General features: G+C 30.9%; 5 protein-coding genes across 20 annotated transcripts in view; 2 read left to right on the forward strand and 3 right to left on the reverse strand.

The window, feature by feature from the left end:
* LOC122710766 (39S ribosomal protein L38, mitochondrial) overlaps positions 1-4,348 on the reverse strand; it is a 15,908-nt gene extending 11,560 nt beyond the window's left edge. The window contains exon 1 of the mRNA XM_043928838.1: positions 4,231-4,348. The gene's annotated coding sequence lies outside the window, so the exon portion shown is untranslated. The remainder of the gene's footprint in view (positions 1-4,230) is intronic.
* The window catches only part of LOC122710760 (kalirin), a 23,720-nt gene extending 8,644 nt beyond the window's left edge, over positions 1-15,076 (forward strand). For 5 of the 13 annotated variants that reach the window (XM_043928812.1, XM_043928814.1, XM_043928816.1 and 2 more), the window contains 16 exons: positions 67-423; positions 4,084-4,570; positions 6,010-6,082; positions 6,217-6,742; positions 7,230-7,313; positions 7,397-7,866; positions 7,950-8,109; positions 8,225-8,452; positions 8,573-8,764; positions 9,198-9,430; positions 11,246-11,546; positions 12,680-13,220; positions 13,284-13,671; positions 13,805-14,143; positions 14,236-14,428; positions 14,864-15,076. In XM_043928812.1, coding sequence (XP_043784747.1) covers positions 67-423; positions 4,084-4,570; positions 6,010-6,082; positions 6,217-6,742; positions 7,230-7,313; positions 7,397-7,866; positions 7,950-8,109; positions 8,225-8,452; positions 8,573-8,764; positions 9,198-9,430; positions 11,246-11,546; positions 12,680-13,220; positions 13,284-13,671; positions 13,805-14,143; positions 14,236-14,428; positions 14,864-14,971 — 4,680 coding nt within the window. In that variant the 3' untranslated portion in view covers positions 14,972-15,076. Of the gene's footprint in view, positions 1-66; positions 424-4,083; positions 4,571-6,009; positions 6,083-6,216; positions 6,743-7,229; positions 7,314-7,396; positions 7,867-7,949; positions 8,110-8,224; positions 8,453-8,572; positions 8,765-9,197; positions 9,431-11,245; positions 11,547-11,624; positions 11,942-12,679; positions 13,221-13,283; positions 13,672-13,804; positions 14,144-14,235; positions 14,429-14,863 lie in introns of those variants that run through there. The other 8 variants (XM_043928815.1, XM_043928817.1, XM_043928825.1 and 5 more) reach the window with 8 other exon arrangements.
* Positions 14,987-18,297, reverse strand: LOC122710763. The gene is made up of 2 exons (XM_043928830.1): positions 17,713-18,297; positions 14,987-17,492 (listed from the first exon to the last, which is right to left on the reverse strand). Exons 1-2 carry the CDS (start codon positions 18,010-18,012, stop codon positions 15,711-15,713), a joined length of 2,082 nt encoding a protein of 693 aa, XP_043784765.1. The 5' UTR covers positions 18,013-18,297; the 3' UTR covers positions 14,987-15,710.
* A 235-nt stretch (positions 18,298-18,532) lies between these two features.
* Positions 18,533-20,743, forward strand: LOC122710770 (putative E3 ubiquitin-protein ligase UBR7). Of its 2 annotated transcripts, none has more exons than XM_043928845.1 (8): positions 18,533-18,779; positions 18,850-19,013; positions 19,096-19,284; positions 19,357-19,506; positions 19,566-19,677; positions 19,768-19,943; positions 20,018-20,177; positions 20,265-20,743. In XM_043928845.1, exons 2-8 carry the CDS (start codon positions 18,873-18,875, stop codon positions 20,414-20,416), a joined length of 1,080 nt encoding a protein of 359 aa, XP_043784780.1. In that variant the 5' UTR covers positions 18,533-18,779; positions 18,850-18,872; the 3' UTR covers positions 20,417-20,743. The 2 variants fall into 2 exon arrangements, with proteins under 2 accessions (XP_043784780.1, XP_043784778.1); XM_043928843.1 differs by having other exon boundaries at positions 18,533-18,774.
* Positions 20,744-20,863: 120 nt separating this feature from the next.
* LOC122710767 lies at positions 20,864-25,933 on the reverse strand. 3 transcript variants are annotated; one of them, XM_043928840.1, is made up of 8 exons: positions 25,909-25,933; positions 24,662-24,777; positions 22,990-23,184; positions 22,632-22,739; positions 22,287-22,503; positions 21,489-21,729; positions 21,219-21,403; positions 20,864-21,123 (listed from the first exon to the last, which is right to left on the reverse strand). In XM_043928840.1, exons 2-8 carry the CDS (start codon positions 24,773-24,775, stop codon positions 21,005-21,007), a joined length of 1,179 nt encoding a protein of 392 aa, XP_043784775.1. In that variant the 5' UTR covers positions 24,776-24,777; positions 25,909-25,933; the 3' UTR covers positions 20,864-21,004. The 3 variants fall into 3 exon arrangements, with proteins under 3 accessions (XP_043784775.1, XP_043784774.1, XP_043784776.1); XM_043928839.1 differs by lacking the exon at positions 25,909-25,933 and adding an exon at positions 25,685-25,859; XM_043928841.1 differs by lacking the exons at positions 22,990-23,184; positions 25,909-25,933 and adding an exon at positions 25,685-25,860.
* Between the last annotated feature and the right edge of the window lie 606 nt (positions 25,934-26,539).

The following is a 26,539-nucleotide window of genomic DNA, read 5'->3' on the forward strand; positions in this document are numbered from 1 at the left end:
GACATTAGAGATACATTCATTTAAAATATATATAAAATTTATTATATGATATTCATTATGATATAGGTGAAATATATTTATAAAAGTCGTTTAATGACTTCTGAGTTGGGTGTAACTGAACATATTGAAGGTGACGAATGCAAATTCGCAGTATGGACAGGTCGTGCACCGACTAGCGATACACGCGTTGTTCTTCGAGCCAATTCAATGGATGCTAAGCAATTATGGGTGAAAAGATTACGCGAAGTTATTCAAGAAACATATTTCAGTTTAAGTATGCCCAAGAGTCCTGCGAAAAAGAGTTCAAGTCAACGATCTAGTAGAGATCTTGAAGAATGTACTTCTTTGGATGATAGTGTTGAGAATTTGGATAGAAATTCTTTGGCATCTTTTGGTTCTACTAATACTACAGACTCGGATAAGGTAAGTTAAATATTTTAATTTGATTTTCGCTTATTTATTGTTCTATTTTCTTTTTTGTTGCCACTCCTTTGCAAAGATTTAACGATTATTTTGCAACTTATCTAGACATAGTTTTTGACAATACATTATTTGTTTAAAAAAGAACAAAAAGATTGTTGAAATTTGGAATTAATTTAAATCATTCGTGACATACACCTAATACTTGATCACATTTCAATTTATAATATACTTTTCTAAAGTAAAATTAGAAAAATTGTTATTTATTAATAAGAAATGGCAATTCATCATTAAAATATTTTCAATCGTTCAATTAAATCTAAATAAATTTTGAAGAGAACAAAAATATTCAAAAGATATTCAAAAAATATTCGATTAATGTAACATGATAATTAACATGAAGAGTAATAATAATAATAAAAAAAAAAGAAACGAGTCGATCTCGAGATACGAAATACAGAGGATGAAAGAAAAGACGTGGGATTCTGAAACATCATTATCATCATTAGATTTTTGTCACTTGTTGGAACCAGGTGTATATAAATCATAGATGGACGTAAACAGAAAGATCTGTGAATAGGGTCAAAGATAGAAAAGCGCTAAAACAGAGAACTACTATAGATAGATAGAGGCAATAACGATGAACGATTCTTTCCTTGATTTGTTCGATGTTTGGTAGTGGGGTAACGATAGCGACGAGAAGCGAGAGTCGTGAGAATATCGTTGGGTGGGGTTCGAGAATAATCGAAAAAGCGAGCAAGCGCGATCGCTCGGCATACATACACGAGAGGGTATGATGGAAGAAAAGTGAGAGGGTAGGGTGGTTGTGATAGGGTGGTAGGGGTGAGAAATACGTAGTAAGGTATGCGAGGGTGAGGTAGAGAGGAGGGCGAGGATACGAGGAACGATAGGTAACGGGATCAGTACGGGCGCGACACTTGGGTCGAATGGATCCCCTCGATGGTGAGTGTGACGAATCGGTGGATAAGACTTTCTGACCTGTTGAGAAACGCGAGGAAAAGAACGATTAACAAGAAAAAAAAAAAAAAAAGAAAGAAAAGAAAGCATGCCGCTCGTACGTTTAATAACATCTTCAATCCCGTTTCTTATACTATACATGATTATTGCGTTTGTGCACGTGAATTGAACACGAGGTAAAACTGTCATGACGTCACCAGCAGGAAAACCTGCAACAATAGTGAAGAAAGCCCGCAGGAAGATCTCGTTACCTTGGTTCCGTCAGAGTTCCGTAACTCCGCCACATGCAGCCCTCTCTAGGCAGCATACCATCGACACACCGAGCTCGTTCCAGGCTCGACTTTTGCACCGTCAACCCTCCCTTTCCCAGGTACTTAAGTACTCGCTCACCCACATAATTGCGCGAGCGCATTGTATGCTACGTTTTTCCGCACATTTCTTGATATAATAGGATAATTGAAAATGTGTGAATACGATGCACAATACGAACCGATACAATTATTATTGAATGGTTAAAGACTGACGGAAATGATAATTCATATTCGATATACCGTATAATACCGTAGAAAAGAATAGGAGAGAGAGAGAGAGAGAGACAGAGAGAGATTTCACACATTAAACAAAATTTTTGATTGGAAAGTGTAATATTAACGTTGATTAATTTTTATCTGGTTATGTGTTTACAGTTATTTTTTTAAATCTATAATTTACTCTTTCAAGTAATATGCGATATATAAAGGAAATACAGTCGTCAATTCGTATCCGCATTCACATCCGCAATCATATCCGTAACCACATCCGCAGTCATTTCTATACTCATGAAATTTAAAAAATTTATTCGATTAATCAATATTAATCATTATCGTGGGTTATGGTGATTATTAGACTTTGAATTTTGTTGTCATCTTTATTTTTATCTTTGTTATTGTTTCGTTTCTGAATTTCATCATGAAAAAAAGAATAGAATAAGAAATATCTAAATGATATTCTTCGTTTGTTAAGTTTCATTTTTTTCTGAACGAGACAAGAAAATTATTGCTTTAATATCGTATTATATCTGCTAATTTTCAAATTTTAATCGAATGTATATTCGAGTCATCGATGTTTTACCTCTTCCTTTTGATTTTTATACGAAAGAACACGAAAATGTCTATATGTATCAAGAACCTATCTTTCCTCCCTTCTTTTTCCCCCCCACCTTTCGTTCCCTATTTTCTCTCTGTTTTCCTCGAAATCATTACGGATACGAATCGAATCAACACGAATCGTACGATTCGACGCCAAGTTGAAATTGGCTTGTTGCCGAGGTTGATCACTACACACAAATCTATGGTTAGATTCGGACGTAAACGCTTATACGTGTAATATCGGTAAAAACGTTTTCGCCTTGGAAAACGGATATTACATAATCTAACAATTGCAGAATGAATCACTTCGAAAAATAAACGAATAACGATTCTTGATTGTTGATAAACTTTTTAGCTCTCTGTTAGCGGAACACGATTTTGATTCGTTTCATTATAACGATTAATCAACATTGGTAGAGTCTTAGCAATGTTGGGAGCATTGGAAGGATTCAAAGAGGATCGGTAAAATTTGGCACGTGGAAAAAGTCTATTTTCGTCAGTGGAATGCGACGCGAAAGCGGTCGACCTCTCTGTTTTGACTCTCGGCTTTATAACTAGAACCATCATCACGTTTAATAGTAATCCGTCCATAGCTCGTATTTGTTGATTTTCTTATTCTTCTATACATCATATCTCGTAAACATCTTTAAATTTCAAAAAAATCTTAATCTAAATCTTAATTTAAAAATTTATTTTACTATTAACAATGTAAATAGCAAATTATCGTTGATTTTTAACTTTAATGATTTCTTTCTATTTAAAAAAAAATTTTATTAAAAATATACGTAGATTTGCGTGAACGATAATTCGTTATCAAAAAAAAATCGATGAAGAAGTTTGCAAAGTGAATCGTGCGAATTGACTCAAAAGATAAGAGCAAATACACGGCAACGATAAGACGCAAAAAACTCTTAAACGCATGGATATTTCGTTACGTTTATTCATCGTTTTTTTTTTTTTTTTTATTTTTTTTTATTTTTTTTTTTCGAAAAAAACAAGTTAGTATTATATATGTCTTTATCAAAGACAAGGCTATTTCGATCAAATCGAAATCACCGAAGCTAGAATAATCCATTAAACGGTCCATTGGACCGCAAAGTCAAAGACGATCGTGCACTCTGTCAATCTACTATCCTTCTCTTCGTTCTTTATCTCTCCTCTTTTCCATCTCCCCTCCTTTCGCCTTCTCTTTTACTCATGTGTCCTTTGCTCATGTGTTTTCATTTAAATGTTTTTTCATCATTATAAAAAAACAATTCTGTTTTTCAAATTTCCAAATATAATATTTATTCGTTACAACCTCTCATTCGAAACCTGCTGCAGGTATATATATATATATATAAGTAATTGCTAGAAACATAAAATTCTAGCCTTATTTCGTTTTTTGCTGACAACATATTCAAAGACAAGTGGAAAACGAGAAAGGATTGAATCAAATATTTACCATGAAACTTACGATGTTTCCAATGATGACGTGCAAGAAGAAGAGCATGTAACGAATAAATATATTGATTCACAATTATAAATCGATCGTGAATATGATATCCTTTCATTTTAGACTGGCGTAGCCGAGGTGACTTGGGTCATTGCCGATCACTCTGCAGCACCAGGTTCGAAAGAGTTGACGGTAACGAAAGGTCAACAAGTTGAAGTATTAGAAAATGGAAGTAACATTAGCGGTGTGAATACATCCGAGTGGACTCACGTGCGTTTACTAGTTGCTCCAGGACAAGTTGATCCTCCTCCAGAAGGATTAGTTCCTACTAGTGCGCTTAAACAACCTCCTCCAGTTTCTAGTAAAACTTCACCATCTAGGAAAGTTCCAGGACAGCAACAACAACAACAGCAGCAGCAGCAGCAGCAACAGCAACAACAATTACATTATCAACAACAATCGAGTAGTCAAGTTCAAACTGTCACATCCAGTGGAGGATTTGCAACTGCATCTTCTGCTGCTGGAATAGCAGGCTCTTCGTCAACGATTACAACAAGTGTAACACCTGTGTTACCAATTCAAAATGTTCCTGCATTGCCGGATGAAACTGGTGAGATGATTATTTTATATGAAAATAAAAATGTAGATCATCATAAGTAGATCAAGTGTTAATAATTATATGTTAACATATAGTTATTAACATATAGTTATATGTTTAATAATGTTTGATATAGAATAATAAGTAATAAATTGACAGTAATTCAAGAGTCAATTATAGAGGAAATATAAGATTTTTAATCGTGGAAATGATTGAATTTCTCGAATTTGCTTTGGTAATTTGAGCATTCGTTTTTGATAAAGAAAAAAAAAAAAACACGTGACAACGAATTGGAGGAATAACAATAGATTTAAAATTTTTCAATAGTAAAATCATAGTATGCAAGTATATGATAAGTATATTTTTATAAAAGAAAAACCAAAATTATATTAATTAAATTTCTTTCTAAATTATTTATATTTAAATGCCAATAAAAGAACCTTGGATTCCAAATTGAATGTATTTAATTACTTACAATTGATGGATTCTAAGATAATAATCCTTTTGTTGAATGGTTAGATAGTTTTGACCATTTATAGAATCGTTACTTAACACTTATGGAAGCATTATTGAATACCATTAAAGCAAAGATCATTTTATTGTTTACAAATTATAATTATATTCGCATTTGAGATTTATATTGTTTATATTTTTATAGAAAATGTCAAATTACATTCAAATATGATAGGAATGATTATTGATTAAAATATAAAGTCACACAATTAGAAGACAATGGCGCATAAAATCGTAATGTAATGATAAATTCGAGTTTAAAGATTTAATTGATTGGAATTTCGGATAATAAATCAGTCGAAAGATAGTGAGGACATTGATACGTTACGATTAAAATGGTTACCTCTTTGACAGGAGTCTATTGTACGCGTACTCCGAGTCGGTCGTGTCGGATCAATACGATGTACCGGGATAACTGTGTCCTTGACCGGTTGAATCTTCAACTGATATGTCGATAAAACAAAGTTGATACATTAAGTCTTTACTTTACATCGATGGTCGCTAACCTCTTCTCATGCTGGTCAATTTTATTACTTATTGATTATTAAATGTGTTAGTTGAAGATTTAATTAAAGAAAAATTATACATCATGTGTTTTGTTTAATGTTATATTTATTATTTGCAATTATATACAATTAATATTAGTTGATCGATCTTTGCGAACGAAAGTATGACTATCACTATATTGCTAAAATATATGAAACAATGAAATGATATATTTAATCGTATATATATCATCAAATGATTTCGATTTTTTTATCAATTGATTTTAATAATTAAATTCTTATTTTTTTAATTTCTTACCGATCCTTTTATATTTAATTTGCATATGTGCATTTTTAATGTATCAAAAACAATCAAATTGCACATTTTATTTTATATATAATGTTCACTTCAGCAATTCGCATTTGAGATTTATATTGTTTATATTTTTATAGAAAATGTTGCAAACGATGGAAGTGGTCCTGCGAACACAAATTCTCCAGGAAACAAAAGGCGTGGCTTTAGCGGGTAAGTGGGGAAATACATAGGATAAATCTATAAATGAATCTAAAAACAAAATGTCGAATGTAATTTAAATGATAAATACTATTTACTGATTTTTTTTTTTTTTTTTTTTTTTTTTCATTTTTCTTCTTTCATAGGAGAAAGTGGTTACCTCCACCATTGCGTAAACTTAGCCAAGGTAAAGTCGAGAAGTCACCACCGACGACGACATCGACGGCGCCATCGATGACATCGATTGTACCGTCGTCAGGTGATCGATTGAAAAAGAATGTCTCGGAAAAACGATTCAAATTACCGACTGGTGCGGAACAATCTCGACCGTCCAGAACTGCTTCTATTTCTATCTCTGCGTTAACAACAGCGACTGCCTCTATGCGTGTGTCTGCCTCTGAAGCGGACCTTGACACTGAACTTCAACCAGGAATCGAAGGAGAAGAGGACGAAGGAGAGACGGAACAATCGGAACCAGAATTGGAAGAAGACGTACCGGAACCCGATAACACGGAAGCTTTAACTTATTCGGAACAAAATGGAGCGGACGATGTCGAAGACGAATTAGAACTTCCTCCGCCGATGAAACCCATCACTGAACCGATACTTGTAGGAACTGCGAATGGGGCATCGGGATCTGCAATTGCAACAGAAGGCTGTGGAAAATCTCGAGTGAGTTTCATTTTCATTTTTCTTCTTTTTTAATATATTTTTATTCTAACCTATCTTAGCTACAATTTCTTTCTTTCTCGCCAATTTTTTTTTATAATTCCTCTTTTTAATTTGTTTTACCCTCTCTCAAAATACTTTCAAATTATTTAGAACCTTTCACCCATTGTAATTCATTTATTTTACCTGGTCCAAACGTTTGACCGCAAACGTTATGAATACCAATGAATCGTACGTGAGGAAATTTGAACGTCTCATTCTTTCCACTGAAGAAAACTGCTTTAATATAACGTAGCGTATTTCTATACGCTATATGTGTTCCAATTTTTATTACAGTTAGAAAAAAGAATAAAACTACTATACATGACACAATATACAATTTCAAATAATTAAAATAATATAATAGTTATAAATAAATCAATATAATTTATAGATAAAAATATAATTCTTAAATATAATATTTAAATTTATTTCTGTTATATACATATAGACGTCTGAACGTTCAACGAAGATTCTTGACGGTGCCACAACGGTTGATCTAGCTGAAATTGAACAGATCGTAAAAGAAAGAATGGTAAGTGTACTAAAAAAGAATTTAAATTTATATTATAATATATATCTGAAATTGATTCGCTTTTGTATCGAATATGGAAATAGGAACAACATACGGAAAATCAAGAAAGACAAAGTCTGATGCGAACACCTAGTGGTAAAAATTCAAGCATTGGTGGGGATAACGATTATGACAAAGATGCAGTATCAAGTACAACTATCGCTACTACGACGATTGCTGCGTCAACGACGGTAATGACAACAATAGCGACAGCAACTGCAGCGACGGGGATAATGACGACGACAACTAAGATAGGAACAACTAGTAGTCCTGCTCACGGGAATTCGGAGGAATACGACTTGGAAAGCGCGGTGCTAGTGAAACGACAATTCGTTATTCGAGAATTAGTCGAGACGGAAAAAGATTATGTAAATGATTTAAAGCAAATAGTTGAAGGATACATGGCATTGATGCGAGATTCTGAATCTCAAGTGCCATTGCCGGATGATTTGCGTGGTGGAAAAGACAAAATGGTCTTTGGTAACATAGAGGCAATCTACGAATGGCATAGGGAGTAAGCTTTTCTTCTATTATTTGTCTACTTATAGTAACATCGTTTAAATTGAACATTTCGTTCATTTTTATTCTTATATACAGTTTCTTTCTGAAAGCTTTGGAACGTTGCTTGGAACGGCCGGAAGAGCTTGGGCCGTTGTTTAAGCGATACGAAAGGAAGTTACATATGTATGTTGTTTATTGTCAAAATAAACCAGTCTCCGAGTATATTGTTTCTGAGTATATAGATACCTATTTTGAGGTAGATATACAAATTACTTAAATTAAGTCTTATATATTATATAAAAAATTTCTAATTCTAATACTTTGCTAATTTTATTTTTCCTTTTTTATTCTTATCAATTATTATTGTCCAGGACTTGAGGCAAAAGCTCGGACATCGATTACAATTATGCGATCTTTTAATCAAACCGGTTCAAAGAATCACAAAGTATCAACTTCTTCTTCGAGAGGCATTAAGACTTACCGAACGAACTCAAAGAATTTCGGAAATCGAAGGACTTAGAGCAGCGGTTCATGTAATGCGTATTATTCCAAAAGCGGCCAATGATATGATGGATGTTGCAAGACTTCAAGGTTTCGATGTAAGTGTCCTTATCTTGATGCAAAATAATAATTCGATTATATTAATGTCTTGCATTGTCTTTTATTATATTCGACTCACTCTATCTGATTACTATCTTTTATTTATTTTTTTTTATTAGGGAAAAATTACAGCGCAAGGAAAATTATTATTGCACGGACCACTTTTAGTCTCAGAATTTTCTTCGAATTTACCTAGTAAGGAAAAAGAATGGCAAGTCTTCCTGTTCGAACAAAATATTATTTTTAGTGAGGCTGTCGGAAAAAAGACACAATTCACCAATCCTGTCTATATTTACAAGGCTCATATTCAGGTACTATCGTTAAGAACTATCGTTAAATTTGCTCAATATTTTTTTCAAGTTTTTTATCACAAATATTTACAAATATTTTTAATTAATTTTTAATAATAATTTTTAATAATTTTAAATAATTTTTAATTTTTAATAATTTTTAATAATTTTTAATAATTTTTAATAATATATATTTCTTAAATTATTGTATATTACTATTTTGTTAGATTATTTTATTAAAATAGTAAAAGGGAGAAACATGCAAATCAAAAAAATATTGTTTTTATTTTATTTATTAAATTTATTTTTATTTATAAAAAAAAAGAAATTGATATTGTTAATTAATAGCATAATAATGTTACATATATATTATATTAACAATTGAAAAAAAATGAAAAAACGATATTTAATATTAAATATAAATATATAAAGATGAATATTTCATTTTATATAGGTGAATAAAATGAGTTTGGAAGAATGTTATGATGATTCGGAGAAGTTTATAATTCGATCAACAGATCCTCGAAAACCTGGCCTTGGATTCTCTTGTAGCGCAGTAGAAGAAAATGGGCCACGGAAGCAGGAGTGGGTAGATACGATCACTGCCATCCTGCAGACCCAACGTGACTTCCTTAAAGCGATACAGTCACCAATTGCCTACCAAAAGGAACTTACCAAAGATCCATTGTAAGCGTCACTCTATCTAACACACTGAATTACATTGACTCTCTTTCAACGCTCGATCCGTGAAGATTCGTTCCGAAATATTTTTGTATATTTTATATAAAGAAAAGATACAGAAGCGCTATATGCTAGAGAACCGTAGTCGTCTCCTAAAACCGAAATCCGTTTTAATCTCTGTTTTCCTTTCGTTTTGTTCCTAATTTATCTCACTAATGTGTTCTCTTATCACACAGTTTATGTACACATTACTCTTTCACCATATTGCGACGTGCTTCCTCTTGTTTGCCTTAACATTGCAGTCCAGGAATCTACCTCGCTATTGCTGCTGAGTAGCTTTATCGCGAGAGCGTCTCCTACTATATTCTATAATAATTACCTACCTCCTTCGGAGTAGTTTTTAACGTTCCTACAACTGTGTTTGTCATGGTTCGTTGGAACATAATGCTATACAATGCAATATAATATGATACAGTACATTAATACACGATACAATACGATATTATATGGTACAGTACAATACGGTACGGTACAATGTGACATTCTACGATACGACACGTTACAATACGATACGATACGATACGATACAAATTATCAAGCATTCTGTTATTTATCGACTGTGTTGCACACATCTGTGTGCAGGGTAAGGGTAGGTATAACGAAACGTACCCACTCACAATTTACATCCTCGTAACACCTCCTTGGTATCTTGTTGTTTGCAAAAGAATAATATTAAAGTGGAAAGGTGTGTTTGTTGCATGCTTCTGTTTATGTGAGTTATGTGTCTGTCGCGTGACTGCATGTATTTCGCGTTTACACGCGCGCGTGCGGATGTACGAGAGAGAGAGAGAGAGAGTGAGTGAGAGATTACGCTGGAAAGGGAAGGGGTGGGGGCGAGACAGATTTTGTTACAAAAATTTGATAAGAAGGAACGATTTCTAAAAGAGAAAATTGATTAAACAACGAATGAGACTACGTACTGCTGTGTCTTTTTGGCTCAAACAATTTTTTCAATCCTATTGTTTATTGTTTATGGAAGCACGTTTCACTGATTTTCACGTAATGAGAAATTTACATGCGCGTATCTGTATGTACATGCACGGATAATCACGCGTGTGTAAAGTAAGAATAAACATTACACAATGCAATAAATGACGCATGATCAAGCCAAGCGAGCATGTCCAACATGCTGACTCACCCCCACCAAAAGCTATATTACCTATTAACGACGTAACGCTGCAAGTGTATAATAATTTTAATAATGTTTATAACTGCAAGATTGAACGAATGCGGGGGATAGTATGCTGTACATAAATGTGCATTCATGAAGGACGACGTAAAGTAAAACTCGAGAAACGTAAACATTTTGTTTAGAATAAATTGTACATTGGTCAACATTCTAATTGTGATGCATCCTTTTCCTACGCCTATTTAACACTATTTACTCGTCGTTTGACTAACAGCTTGGTTTTTCTTATCATTTTCTACGAGGACATGGTATTGCATCAATATCTTTCATCTTAATTAATTAAAATTTCAGATCGCTTTATACTTTATTAAACATTTTAAGCAATGGATTTATCTTTTTCAAAAGGAATTCCCTTATTATCTCCCAAAAAAAAAAATTGTATAAAGTAAACCAGTATAATTTTAAATCTATTATTATAATAAAACTTGAATATCATCATTTATCTTTAAATCCGAGTGTTGATTCGAGTTATAATATCTTGTTCGAGTTATAATAACTCGATACGACAAAAAGTGTATTTTCATAGATGCAGTACCGTGTTTGAATTTTATTTATAATTTGCTGGCGTACAGTCGTGGCGTGAGTCCGGATTCTCCATGTCGAGGGAGTGTACTTTCATCAACAATACCGAACATGTCTAAAACGAACGAAGAACGGAGAAATGAAATCGCTGCTACTACCTCTTCAAAAGCATTAGCTACAGCTGCAGCAGCGACAGCTACGACAACGTCGGTTTTACAGCGACCTCGTACTGGAGGCTTGGATCAGGATTCTTCGCAATCGCCAAGTCCTAGCAAAAGCAGACTGAACTTTCTTGAAGGATTCAGAAGTACTCTACGCCCACGATCACCTGTTCGCAACAACTCTATTCCGGTGAGCAATAATATCGAAATTATTATTATTTCTTATAAGTTTATATATACAATTCTATTTATCTTTATTCGTAATTAGAATTCTTGCAATTGCAGCAAAAGGATTCTTCTTTCTCTTCCTCTTGATGCCTGTTGCTATTCGATCTCTGTCATATAATTTTTCGTTGGTACGGTAACAACTTTTTTATTTTCACCGTTTCCATTGATTGTGAGACAAATAGTGCAAATAATGAAATATATCATTTCTCGTTGATATCTCTTCTCAACGTGCAATATTACTGCACTCATTATATTACAGGCTCTGATTACTTTTGACGATTTGTTATTCTTATTCACGAAACCAGTATTACCTTGTACATATTTTACATCAAAATGAAACGCTCTCAAACATGTTAACTCTGTAGTTGTTGCTTCTTGCATCGTTATTGCCTTCCCTTCCATTTGTTTTCATTTTTTAATATTACATTGCAATCGCGTTCGTTATTGCCATTATCATCGTCTTCGTCGTCATCATCATCATCATCATCATAATCATCATCACCATCATTATCATCATCATCATCGTCATCGTCATCATCATCGTCGTCGTCGTCGTCGTCATCGTTGTCTTCGTCATTGTCATTGTCGTTATCGTCGTTATTACATTTATTGTTGTCGTCATGATTACATTTCTTGAATACAATTCATAATAATTATTGTAGATTTTCTTTATTATCTATTATTACCACCGTCGATGTTATTATTTATCTTATTATGTTCGCGATATTAATTTATTATTATTATTTTAAATATTGGTAGAACCCTTTTTCCAGTTTTGTATGTTGATATCCTATCACTATTGCTACACACTATTGCTAAACACCGTAGTTTTCTGCAGTTTTATTACGATATATTTGGCTAGCTGTATTTATTAAGTGTTGGGTCACTGTTGCTGCTCACTGTTGCCATCGAGTGCTTGCTGTTTAATAATATGTCGCAAGATATTGGATAGACGAAACGCTTCGAACATTAAAACGATCAAGAGAGAATGGTGAAATGGTGGTCAACGGGAGTGGGGTGTGAAAGATATCGATGATCCGGTGCATGATCGAGGAAAGATCAAAGATTCGTTAAGTTAACCGGGAGATTCCGTAGATCGTTCCAGGAAGCAGAGTAAGGTTAACCGCAGATTGGGGCAAGTTACATGCTGGAGAAGAATTGGAGATCTTCCGTGTGGATGGTCCAGGGCTAATCGTCTCTCCGGTAATCGGGAAAAAGGAGGAATTCTGGATTCCGGCGAGTCTCGTTCCAAATTCATCGATCAGCCGCGCATGGTCTTTCCGTCCGCGAAGAATCGATTCCGAGGGAGAGAACGTCCGTCTTCCGCAAGATATGTGCGCGGAAGAGAACGGTCCTCCCGCGATTTTGACTATTCCGTGTTCGATCAGGGCGACGGCAGGTGGCGTGGCTCGGCTCGTACTGGAAGCTCGCCGCGTGGAACGTGCAGTCGTACGTTGGAGAAAGGAGGGGCAACGATGTGACATCGAGGAAAGCGATCGATATCGACTTTACCGAACGAACGATTCCCTTTGTCTCGAAATTGCTCCTTGCCTTCCTTCTGATTCCGGGATTTACCACTGTCGCGTCGAACATGAAACGGGTTCTTGTTCAGCAAAAATTCCCCTTAGTATCGTAGGTACGTTGTTGTATATATAATACACGATGAAATAAAAAACTAATATATATTTTTTCACCGTAGGTATTGATACGACAAACGCTTGGTGCGATACAATCGAATGCAATCGATCAAACGGATTAACGACAAAGGAAACCTCGTCGTCGATTGTAACATTGTCCGATTCGAGAAAAAAAGTAACGAAAAATGTAGAAATTGAACAATTTAATAACAAATATATCGAGCTGGAAGAATTAGGAATTGGTAGATTTGCTAGAGTATGCTGTGCAAAGGAGAAAGGATTCGACCGAGAAGTAGCACTCAAACAAATATCTCGATTGAAGCAACCGCTATCGTTAACTCGTGCCGAGTATGATCTTCTCAGGAATATACGCCATGATAATATTGTTCGAGCATTTGCACTTTTCGAGGATACACCTCAACCGGATATCGATACTATTGTTTTAGAGTTGTCAGTATTTTTTCGTTTCGTTTTTTTCTTTCTTCTTTTTTTATATTATTTGATTAATTGCAGTTTGAAAAATTAGCGCGGTTCTTTGTTAGTCTCGATATTGAATCTCTTCTATTATTATTTTCGCGTACAGGGTCAAAGGTTCCACATTGTTTATTTATCTTGGCGAACAAATTGAATATACCGAAGCGACTGTTGCAAAGTATACCGGTCAACTACTGTCAGCATTACACTGGTTACACTCACGTAAACGAGCTCATTTAGACTTAAAACCAGAAAACGTTCTAATTGATGAGAAAACTGGTGTTGTAAAACTAATAGATCTTGGTGAAGCTGTCAGAGCGGTACCACTGGATGAAGTTGTTCCTCCAGTTGATTTGGAATTTGCAGCTCCAGAATCGGTTCTCGGTAAACCAACAGGATCCTATACGGACATGTGGGCTGCTGGTGTTTTTCTTTATGTATTATTAAGGTAAATGCACAATTAATCTATAAAACTTTTATATATAATGCAAAAACATGAATTTTTATCGATTAACATTATGAAATTTTTCATTTGTGTAGCGGACTTTCTCCCTTTTTGGATGATTCCATTGAAGAAACTACGGCGAACATACTAAAATGCGATTTTTGTTTCCCTGATGAATATTTTAAAGATATATCGTCTGATGTAAAAAATCTTCTTGAAACATTGTTATGTTTACGTGGAGAAGACAGAGCAACCGCTCAATTAATTCTATCATCACCTTGGTTTAAGGTAACCAATTAAATGTTAATTATATTATTATTGATTTATATTAATTATATTACATTTATAACAATGGAATTAGCTTTGCCAACCAATCATATGAATTGACAAAGAAAGAAATGATCGATTGCAGAAGTATAGAAAAGATTATATTTTACAGTCTCAGTTAAATTATATTCAAGATAATTTATAAAATTAAAATTTCATCACCAATTTAGAATTAAGATTATGTTGATTTAAATATTGTGCTTGTACAATTATTGATATTTTATTTTAAGAATTTTTGATTTTAAATTATCATAAGAATCAGTTTTGTCTTGTATTGATGATCTATTATATAAGCAGCAATGCTAATTTAATGACTAATTAAGCAACATTCAAACTAATCTAATACAAATCTTTTGATAATCTTACCAAGAATTAAATCATTGATTTTTGTTTCAGATATCAATTGGTGCAACGATTCCTTCTTCTCGAATGGTTGCATTCATTGACCGTCGTGCTCACCGCTCAAAACATCACCAGGATCGAAATAGCAGTTTTTATTCTTAAATTACTATACTATAGTTCAAAAAAGACATATTTATTGATGAATAATTTTAAAAGCTACCGGCTAAACTTAGCCGATTGTAAATAATAAACAACAATTACGATTCACCGTTGCATTCGCGCGCGTACTGATATTCTTACTGTCGCGCTCATACACGCTCTATGTTATTTACATATATACGTATATATTAAACAGAACTTACACATATACACACACGCGCGTGCAAATTTTTAAATGAAATGAAATGAAATGAAATGAAAGAAACACATTTACGTTACAATACATTACAAACGTGCTGTATGTCATGACATTTCGTATAGAAATCTATTTCTATCGATGCATTTATTCTTTATACAATTCATATCATTATCGTGAATGTGACGCACTGTCTCATAACAGATTTTTACCCTCAGATTTTTGTACTTTTTTTACGTAATTTACTCAATATTACAGATAAATTAAAAAAAAAAAATGATCGAATTGCTCGATTACTTTAAATATGTTTCGATTAAAATATATTTCTTGTTTCATATAATAATAAGAAATAAGATTGAAGGTTCTACAAAATACAAACGCACACAATGTGCAATATTTTAATAAAATGATTAACTTTGATATCCTTTAATTGTATCTAATATGATCGAAATTTTTTTTTTTTTTTTTTTAACTGATAATGAATCAATATAATAGATTAAATCTATCACTGACGCGATATTATGTAATAAAGAAAAATTCATTTTATCATGGTGATATTCTTAATCGTTTGCAATGATCAAGTACATGTTGTTCATATTCGTCTAATGAAGAAAACGATTTGTTGTCGCAAAGAAGACATGTAGCATCCTTTCTATTCATCGAATGACGACGCATTCGATGGATACTAAGTTCCACTGTGTTATGCATTTGCTCGTTACAATCCGGACACATCACTATCGACTCTTCATCAATCAGTCCTTGCGTTTCCTCAACTATATTAATTTCACATATATCACTTGAATTAATTGTGCTCTTTTCATCTGGATTCGATTCTGAAATTTCATTTGTATTTTTTGAAGTTGAAATGGAACAATATTCAGATTCTGATTCGAGTTTTATTACGGGCTTTGAAGATGATACTAATGTATTATCAGTACTTTGCAAATTATCAAGATTCATGTGCGATGATACAATCGAACTTTCTGGATGATTTTCCATATGTTCAATTAACTCTTCTTTAGAGATAAATGTTATTCCACACGAATCGCAAGAATAATGTAGTATATCGTGTGGCTGACATTTCTTAATGTGTTCCCTTAAAATCTTTTTTTCGAGAAATACTTCGTGGCAATATTCGCAATGATATTTTCGATCTCCGTGGCGTAAACTACGATGTTTTGTTAATAACGATTCACTTTCATAACAAGTTAGACAATCTATACACATATGTTCAGATAATTGAGAATGATCGGTTAATAAATGTGTTTGTAGCTGACGTCTAAGTTTAAATGATTCGTCGCAAAATTCACAACGTATTCGTTGAACTTCTTTCTCTATAATTAATTTTGTCACATTAGGTTGCACCTCTATCTCTTCCTCTACCTTTACCTTAACTTCAATTTCTGCTTCTGTGTTTTTTTCTTCTTTTATTGTCTCTGATGTCACTTCTACTTGTAACATTATTTCTGGTTGAATTACTTGTTCCTCTGTTTTTTCCTTTTGTATATTTTCTTCTAATTTTGATTCTGTTTCTTGTCTAGAAACAACTTGATACCTTTGATCACTCATCACTTTTAATACATCTGACCAATCTAATTCTTCATCACTATGACATGTATCAGTAAGTAATGAAAATACTGTATTACCTTGTCTTTCTTCATCGTGAGTCACATTTTGAGATTCATTTTTTAATATTGTTTCATTTACTCTGGTTTCATTTACGGTATTATTGTTTAGATTAGGACTTGGAACTGAAAGCGGTAAGTGAACAGTTCTTGGCCTTCCTCTAGATCTTGTAGGATATCCTCTAGTACGTGGTCTACCTCGACCTCGTCTAAAAATACCACGAGTAACTTTTGGAGCATGATCTTGAATCTGTTGTTGTTGTTCTTCTTCTTTTTCTCTTTCTTTTTCTTTCTCTTTTTCTTTTTCCTTCTGTTCATTTCTCATATGTTCGCCAATTGAATAAAGAGGTTTTCTAGGTGCATTGCTGGATCGTGAATTTGGAAACACATGACGCAATGTATTGTCTGCTACATAAATCTGTTGAAAAAACTTAAAAGACTGTTCCAATTTGTCAACACATTCATCGCACATCTTTGTTGGTAAAGCATCTTCGTCGTCAATTTCTATTAAAAGTTTCAATTTTGATAGAAGGCTCATATCTGTGCCTTTTCCCTTGGTCATCATACTTACAAGATTTTGTTTCTTGGTCGCACATGTTCTACACCACTGATCCACTTCAAATTCAGATGGAACATTTTTTTCTGTAACTTGATCTGTTGCTACTTCCTCCATAGAACCTTCTTGACCGTTTAAATGAATTTTCTGAAATTTAATGAAAAAAATATAATGATATAAAATTATTGAATGAACAATTTTTTGAATTATTTATGTTCATTTATGTTAATTTAGATTCTATTTTACATTTCAATATTTCACTTTAGAGAATTATATAATGTAATAATTTTAAATATTTTACGTTTATATTACGGAATGCTTTAAAGATAAGAATCAGAAATAAATAGACAGTATAAAAAATATTTACCCGTCGTATTTTCAAATTCCTCAATTTTCTTGAAACAGCACTCCAATGTGGAGAAGGGACTGCATTTTCTTTTAGGGTACCTTTACTCAGATAGCAATCTTCCGTAAAGTGATTATTGCAAACGAAAAATTTCATAGACCGTAAAGCATCCAGATCACTTCCAATTAGATCCACGTGACCACTGTTGATCAACCACCTCACACAGAGACCGGTATCACAAACGGGAAGTTCATGAAGTATTTGCTCCTTTTCCCGTGTGTCGACACAATCGATGTACCTGCATTTGGTTACTTCCTCCATTACTCAATAATCTTAATCTTATAGAACTCACAATGTAATAAAAAAAGAGATTAAATAGTTTTTAGATTCCAAAGAAGTTTTATCTTTTACTTAAAAAAAGAAGTTGGAAAGATGTGTATATTTAAGACAGGTTAGGCATAATTAAGGCGCGAAAAGCAAAGCTACTGAACGTGCCTGCCATCTCTTGATACTTATTAATACCAGTGTATATACTTATGTCAGATTTATCTTTTTTCATCTATATAGATGATAATATATACATAAAGCGAAATAAAGTGCATTATACATAAAATAAATATTAATTGTGATTGTAAAAAATTGAATAATTGAAATTCCAGTATTGAGGTAAAAATTAAATTCTTTAGAATTATTTTGGAATAAAATATTAGAAAAGAAATGCTACGTTAATTAAATAAATTAATAAATTTTGTAATTGTTAATACTTAATAAGTGAGTATGGATAATAAGAACAAATATATATTTAATAAGTATAAATATATTCATAATTTGAATTCCATAGATAAAAATTAGATTCGTAAAAAGTAAGAGCGCTATCATCGCAATAGTGATTAAATTGTAGGAGCTGAACGGAAGGAGTCGCGCAAAACAACACGGAACGTTACGAGACGTGGTTTAGTGTTATTTCGTTGGGAACATTATTTTTTTGAATTTTTGTCGTTTTAGAAATGTAAATAAAGCATAATTAATAATATTAATTTGAAAAGTATTTTAATTGAACAGAGATTGATTAAAAGAAAAAAAGTGAGGTTAATAACCTTAATTTCAAACTTTTAATAATATATTAAATAGATTCAAATTAAATTAGCTTACTATTAGGTGTGGGATATAAATTAAACAAAATGTCTGAAAATGTTGAAGAAGTTATCGAAGAAGAAAATTCAGTTACAATGTTAGATGTACTTCGAGAAGAGAATCAATTAGAAGAAGATGCGTATGCGGTTTTAGGTGCATCTGATGACAAAAATTGTACTTATAGCAAGGTATACTACTTATGATATAAATACTAATTTTATGAATATGAGTTTGAAATTTAGCTTCAAATAAATCATTTGATTTTTTTAGGGTTATACACGACAAGCCCTTTATGCATGCAAAACTTGTTGTCAGAAATCAATGCGAGCAGCAATATGTCTTGCTTGTAGTTTTCATTGTCACGAAGGTCATGAACTTATTGAATTATATACTAAAAGACATTTTAGATGTGACTGTGGCAATTCAAAGTTTGGGGAGAAAAAGTGTAATCTAGATGCTGTATGTTTGTTATTGATTTTTATATTTTTATTTTATTTTTTTTTTTTTTTTAATATGATATTTCGTTTGTAGTCAAAGGATTCAATAAATTCTGAAAATCAATATAACCATAACTTTGATGGTCTTTATTGTATTTGTGAAAGACCATATCCAGATCCAGATGATACTGTCAATGATGAAATGTTACAATGTATAATCTGTGAGGACTGGTATCATTCAAAGGTAATATATTAATATATTTATTGAGACATTTTTAAATTAATTGTAATTAATATTGCTAGCACTTAGAATGCGAAAAGGAAATGCCAGCAGATGCTGCATATGATGAAATGATTTGTGCTGGTTGTATGAGACAGAATGATTTTCTTTGGAATTATGCCAAAAAATATACAGGTACTTTGAAATTGGTTTGATTGTTTATCATTATTATTTTAAAATTATATATATAATAGTTTGATGTATACATGATAATATTTTCTATAGTGACAGATGGTTCTAATGGGGATAAAGAAGATGATGAATCAATCAATGTTGAAAATCAATTGAAAGAATGTACAATGCCAAGGAATAATTCTGCAAAAAGAATACCATCACAAGGAAGTTGTTTTTGGATAGAAGGATGGAGAGCCGCTCTATGTACTTGTAAAACATGCAAAGAAGTAATGCTTTCATTTATTCAAATAAAAATTCTTAATTCCCTATATTTATAAATTTAAAATTTTTGTAATTATAGCTTTACCGAGAGAAAAATATTGCGTTTCTTCTTGATCCAACGGATAGCGTACATGCTTACGAGGAAGCTGGTAAAATTAATAGTCGAGAATCACAATATGAAAAGGGTATGAAAGCCCTTGCTTCTTTAGGTCATGTCGAACAAATGACGGCTATCGAAGGTAATTTATTAAAAATTTATTTGATTAAAAATTGTTTAAGTGATATAATTATTTCGTTTATTTCATGATGGATACATATATTGGCAGAATACAATAATATGAAGGAACGATTGAAACGATATTTGCAAAAATTTGCTGAAAATAAAAAAGTCGTACGAGAAGAAGATATAAAGGAATTTTTCTCAGAAATGGAATCGAAGAAACGACCAAAAGTTGTGATACCTACATATTGCCGTTGAAATGTATTAATTGAATATTATGGAAATTTTTCGTTTCTAATAGAAACAAAAAGTCGATGTATTGCAAACACTATTACAAGTAATATGTTCTACTTTTATATATTTCGTTTATTGCAAAGCTTAGTTGCGTGATACTAAATTATTTTGGATGTAATTCTATATTGAAGTTTAAATGTAACTTCCAATAAATCATAACCTTTTTTCGATATGAAAAAACAAAAAAGAAAAAGGAAAATGGAAGGCAAAAAAAAGCATTTAATTATTTTTAAGAAACCTTGATTTTGATTTATCTTTAACGTTCGATGATATAATTCAATTCTTGATCATATTTAAATTACGGATAAAGACAATTTGTTAAGATATATAAAATACGAAGAAAAAATATCGAGAATATTGTAAATACAATATAACTAATAAGATTCAATAACAGAAATATTATACATATTTCTAAAAAAATTTTAATGTGCTATAACAACGAAAAACAAAAAGAATAAAAGGAACAAGTAAGTAACAATTCAATATCTTGCGATGAAATAGTCAATAAAATTTTCGAAGAGCGAACTATTTAATTTGTTCAACGAATTTTCATTACATTGCAGAAACTGTTGATTCATCATGCAATTGTAATGGTATCACCAAAACCGGCTGCGTAGGATTTGGTTTGTCCGTATAGATAGACCAGGTTTTTTTGATACAGTCAAAGATACCTATATTTGTATAAATATTTGATCGATACTTTTTATGATAATGATAATTTAGTCGCATAAAAGAAGAAAAAAAACAAATAAATCAAAAAACCTACCGGTTGCTATGGTTTTCACACGACCGTCTTGATAAACTTTGTGTTCATCATCCGTTTGATCGCTTAGAATATTTATAACATCTTGGTATGATTTAGCAGGAGAGTATTTACAAATAACAGCTTCTCTTTTGATACTACTATCGATAATAAGACCTTTTACTTCTGGTATCTTCAATCGAAGATATCTATAAAAAAAAAAAAATTAAAATTATCCAAAAATAACCCTAAAAAAATGATTAAGAAAGATATTGAAAAAAAAAATAAAATTACTTGTTACAGTGAAATGTATTCTCTCCAGGACTAACAGTTAAAATACTCAATTGTGATTGCGTATCATTAATGTTGCAAGGACCAACCTCAGCATTATGGAACATTCTATCCCCTTCTTGCATTAAAAAAGTCATATTTACTGAAAATCCTTCTGCTGCACCGAAACCTTCATTTCTTAAAATCTGTTGAGCTTGCACATAATTTTCCGCAGTCAATAGCGCTCGAGTTATGAAGTACCTGGCTATTTGGTATAATTCCATTTATGATTTTTAAAATGAAAAATTACTTAAAATAATTTAAAATAAGAAATTATAATACAATTTTAATTTAATTTAAATTAAAAGAAAGAAAATGATATAATATAATATAATATAATAGATGAAAATTAATAATTAAAAAATCTTTCTTTCTAAAGGTACATACATATATACGATTAAAAATTACAAAAAAGTATGAAGTGATTTCTCATATAAAGATAAAAAAAATAATAATAAAATAATATTTTCTCGTTCGAGATTTTTTGAAAAAAAATTGAATTAGAAAATCCATATGCATGTATGTATGTTATTTGCATATTGCATGATATATATCTACTATTTGTTTATAATGCAATGTGTATTTATATATAATTAAAAATTCAAGGAAGTACAAAAAAAATATTTTATGCTTATAAAGTTATATGTATAAAATAATAATTCATGTAGATGATTAAAAAAAATATTTAAATTATTTAAATGGCAAGAATAAAAAAAAATAAAAGTATTATGAGTGCTATAAATGTAAATAAAATATACTTACGTGTTTTACCAGACCTTAAGGTAGCAGCACTAAGTGTATTGATACTATAAACGAGACCATGATGATTGTAACCCATCGTGTATCCTGGTAAAAATCCAGCATAACTCAAAGATGTAAATTTCTCTTCTTTATTATCTGGTTCAATTACATGCGCAGAAACCAAGTACCAATGATTTAACGTCTCGCTAAGTGCATCTTCATTATGTCCTAAAATTTCCTGTTGCGAGACATCAATAAAAAAAAGTAATATAAAGCAAATAATATGAAATTAATATTAAGATTTAATAGATCTATCATTGATAATTGCATTCCATCGCAGAAATAATGTTTCTTCTTATCACTCACTTGTCCTGGTTGATTGCACATAATAGTTGAACAACCAATCGGTAATGTATTCTCTTGTCCTTCGTTAGCCACATTTGGCAAGATATCATCTAAATGCATGAGAAATAACTGTAAGAAAAAAAATCATTTGATCGAGTTTTATCGTTCATTAAATAATCGTTTCTTTTGTTCGAATAAATTTAGTTTATGATTAATTTTTCTTAAGAAAAAAAAAAAAAAAAAGTATAACAGATACTAATTATAAATTCATTTGTATACAAGGCTAAGAGAAAGATATGCGGGAAACAGTTGCGCGCGCATGTTTGCACGTGTTTACGCGCGAAACAAAACTTTTCAAAAAGTGACAATAGTTGCGTACCTTGTAAAAAGGAACGTTCGCACCTGCTGCTGTTCCTCGAATTTCTTTCAAATATCCAGGAAACTGTTGTTCTACACAGGCAAGAGTCTCATCATAAATTTTTCTACCCACTTCTGTTTCGTAAAGTGATAAATAACTTTTAAGTGGTTCATATATATTGATGAAATTCTGAATTAAACCGGAAAATGTTTGACCCTGTATAAAGAATATTTTATAAGAAAAATATAAAAATATAGGTTTTAGAATCGAATGAAATCAAACTTTTCAATATGATGGACTTTTTAATATGATAACTATTCAAACTATTGATTTTTTTTTTTCTCTATTTCTCATATTCTTTCGATCCGAAGAACTTGAGAATATCGTATTTCACATTTAATACGCGAGCATTATTGTAAAATCTGTACATATATTATTTTTTTGAACAGCAAACTTCTCAAGTTGCATAATATTATGTAACTCAATGTTATGCAACACACTCAATCTCTTGGAATCACAGGTGTGAGAAAGATTCAAATCTTATGTATGTAATTTATTGGTATAAATAAAACATCAATAACTAAATAGTTGAATAATATTGAAATAAATATGTAAAGAAAAGTAAAAAAAAAAATTTTTTTTTAGATTAGATTCGATTAATTATAATATCTTGCATATCTGTTCAATTATTAATACTGATAAAAATTATATTCATAGAATTTGAACAGAAATTTATATAATTCAATAATTATTTATATATAATAATGATACATAAAGTGGTATAATCGAATAAAAAATGAATGTGAAAAAATAAGTTCAAAATAGAATAAAATTTTTTCATTTTTATTTTCGAAGTTTTGTTTCCGAGTAAAATAAGTTTGAATAATTTTCAAGTATAACTAAAATTAGCTACTTTCCGATAAGTAAAATTTTTTACAATACATGTAAATGAAATATCGGTCAAGTTTACATATGAACATAAATAAAAAATACAAAATAAAATTTTATAGCTTAAATCCTAGTTTTTAAAAAAGTCAGATTGGACGTATTCAATTAAAAATATAATTGATAAATTTCTAAATTCAATTTTTTTTGAAAAATTAATTTTTAAATGAAGAACATTTATTTTACATTTTTTGCTTACTTTTATATGTAGAATAACCGGTTATCGATAATTTATTCATAATATATCATATAATAATATTAATAGTCTAGTCGTACTTGAAAAATTTTTCAATTTTTTTCTTAAATTTTATTTTATTTTTTTACCTACTATACTTCTTATACGTTTTTACCACCAATTACACAATACCCTATATATAATATACAATGATATGATACATAGGTATGTTTGGTATGTCAATTAAAAATCGATCGAAAAATTAAATAAAAAATTAAATAAACATAACCTCTAAAGATAATGAGATTAACTCAAAATTTTTCCATTTTATTTTTCAAATATAATCAAATGGTACCACGATCATTGCAATAATAATTTAATAATTCTATAACTTATGTAACTATTCACGATTCCGTTTCTTAAGTTTTTTTTTTTTTTCGTTTCCACTTTTCTTGTTTTTTTTTTCTTGTTAAAGTTTCCATAACATAAAACCGCGCAAGATTATAATATGAGCGTCGAATAGATATATCGCGATATAGCGAATCGAAAAAAAAAAAACAATCGAATTCTTACAATATCAAAACCAATGTCGTAATGAGTTCCTCTAGTGTGTATGATACGGACTGCTTGCCTTCTTCCAATATCCTCCTCTGCCTGGTTTAACATCGTTTGATCGGATGTTGTCATTTCTAAATAACGAAATGGTTAATGTGTTACAATTAATGTTTCATGTTTTACCATGCATTCTCGAAAATGTTATCTTTTTAGGATAACAACTCATTTCCTTCCTCACTCCCCATTTCAATATACTTTCCTCTATCAATTTTTTAATTGATATTATTAAAATTCGATATCATTAACTTTCCATTCCGATCTCTTCTTTCTTTTCATTTTCTTTCTTTGAATCTCATTTGTCTATTTATTCTTTATATCTATATCCTAGTTTCTTATCAAAGACAATTTATTTGTTCGTTTGATTATGAAATAATCGTGCTAAATACTGTATTAAGTCCAAGTAATTTCGCATAAGTTAATATCTGAATGATATTATTTCAATGATAAAATTCTCCTCTCCTTAAATATTCTTTAAGGGTTAAAATATTTTTTTAATTAGCATTTAAAAATATACACAATGATAAAAATTATTTTTCTTGTTTTTTTTAAAATATCTTTAGATTTTGAATTCCTATAATTTAATTAATATTTTTATATTAGTATAATTAAGAAAAATATAAAATTGTTGAAGAATTTTAATTAAGAAAGATAGAATTATATTCATAATGTTTATCATTATGTTTTTTGTTATTTGAACGAACGAAGGATCGAGGCAAATGTAAAATAAGGTAAACACTGAAAAACATTAAACAAATGAGGGAGATTCAAATAACCTATCGTATAAAATTATAATGTAATAAAAATAGTAATTGAAAATCTTCAAGCGAAAAAAAAAATATAAAAAAAACAAAATAATTGTACGAAAATATATTTATTTATTGTTATTAAATGTTAAACTCACTATATTCGAATATTACAACATCCATAAAACAAAATTAATAATTGTATTACATTCGTTATCACTTTCTCTCTTAGACTTACCCAAATGATTAAGCACGTATGAAAACAATACGGTAAAGAAAAAATGTAAAAATTCGCTTGGATGAAAATCAGAGTGAAACAACACCGTGGAATAGAAATAAAATAAAACGAACGTAGCTAGCGTCGTTCTGATGATGATTGTCGCGCGAGAGACTGACACTTCACGATTGGCTTCCGTTCGCTACGAAGACCGTCTAAGTCTAATCTACCTTTTATCGACTTACATCAATTAGCAGTAGTTTTACGGTATAGATAGCCAAAGTTACCTCCAGGGGAAAAAGAATTCGTCGACATTTTAAAAAAAAATCGCATTGTGCTCCCTACCCTTCGCTTACTTGCAATCTTGTCACACGGACTTCTTGTCTTTCCGATCTGATCTTTGATATTATGTATCGCGATCGAATAGAATGAAAGAAGTAGCTATGCGTTTTTATACACGTGACAATGGTATATTGTAATATTATGAGAAAATAATTCTTTTCTCTTTTTTTATTTAATAAGAATATCCGATGTATACATAAATATATATATATATTATATGTATATGTATTATCGTAATAATTAGTAATAATTCTGATTTAGATTAGAAGGTAAATTAACAAATTTTTCGGATTTCCGATATACAAATAAAAGATAGCATTGTTGATTGGCGAGTAAAAAAAAAAAAATCAGTGAATTCTTTCAAAGAGTTTTAAAAACAAATTTATAAGATAAGAACGAAAATATTCAAAAATAAAAATAAAGAAGACAATTTTGTTGTTACAAATAGGCAAAGAGAAAAAATAAATATATAAATAAATGGAAAGATATAATAGTGGATTAAAATAAATATATCTATGGTAAAATTTAATTGCA

The sequence above is a fragment of the Apis laboriosa genome, unplaced genomic scaffold (assembly GCF_014066325.1).
Source record: "Apis laboriosa isolate Shangri-la unplaced genomic scaffold, ASM1406632v1 scaffold152_cov153, whole genome shotgun sequence".
Lineage (NCBI taxonomy): Eukaryota > Metazoa > Arthropoda > Insecta > Hymenoptera > Apidae > Apis > Apis laboriosa.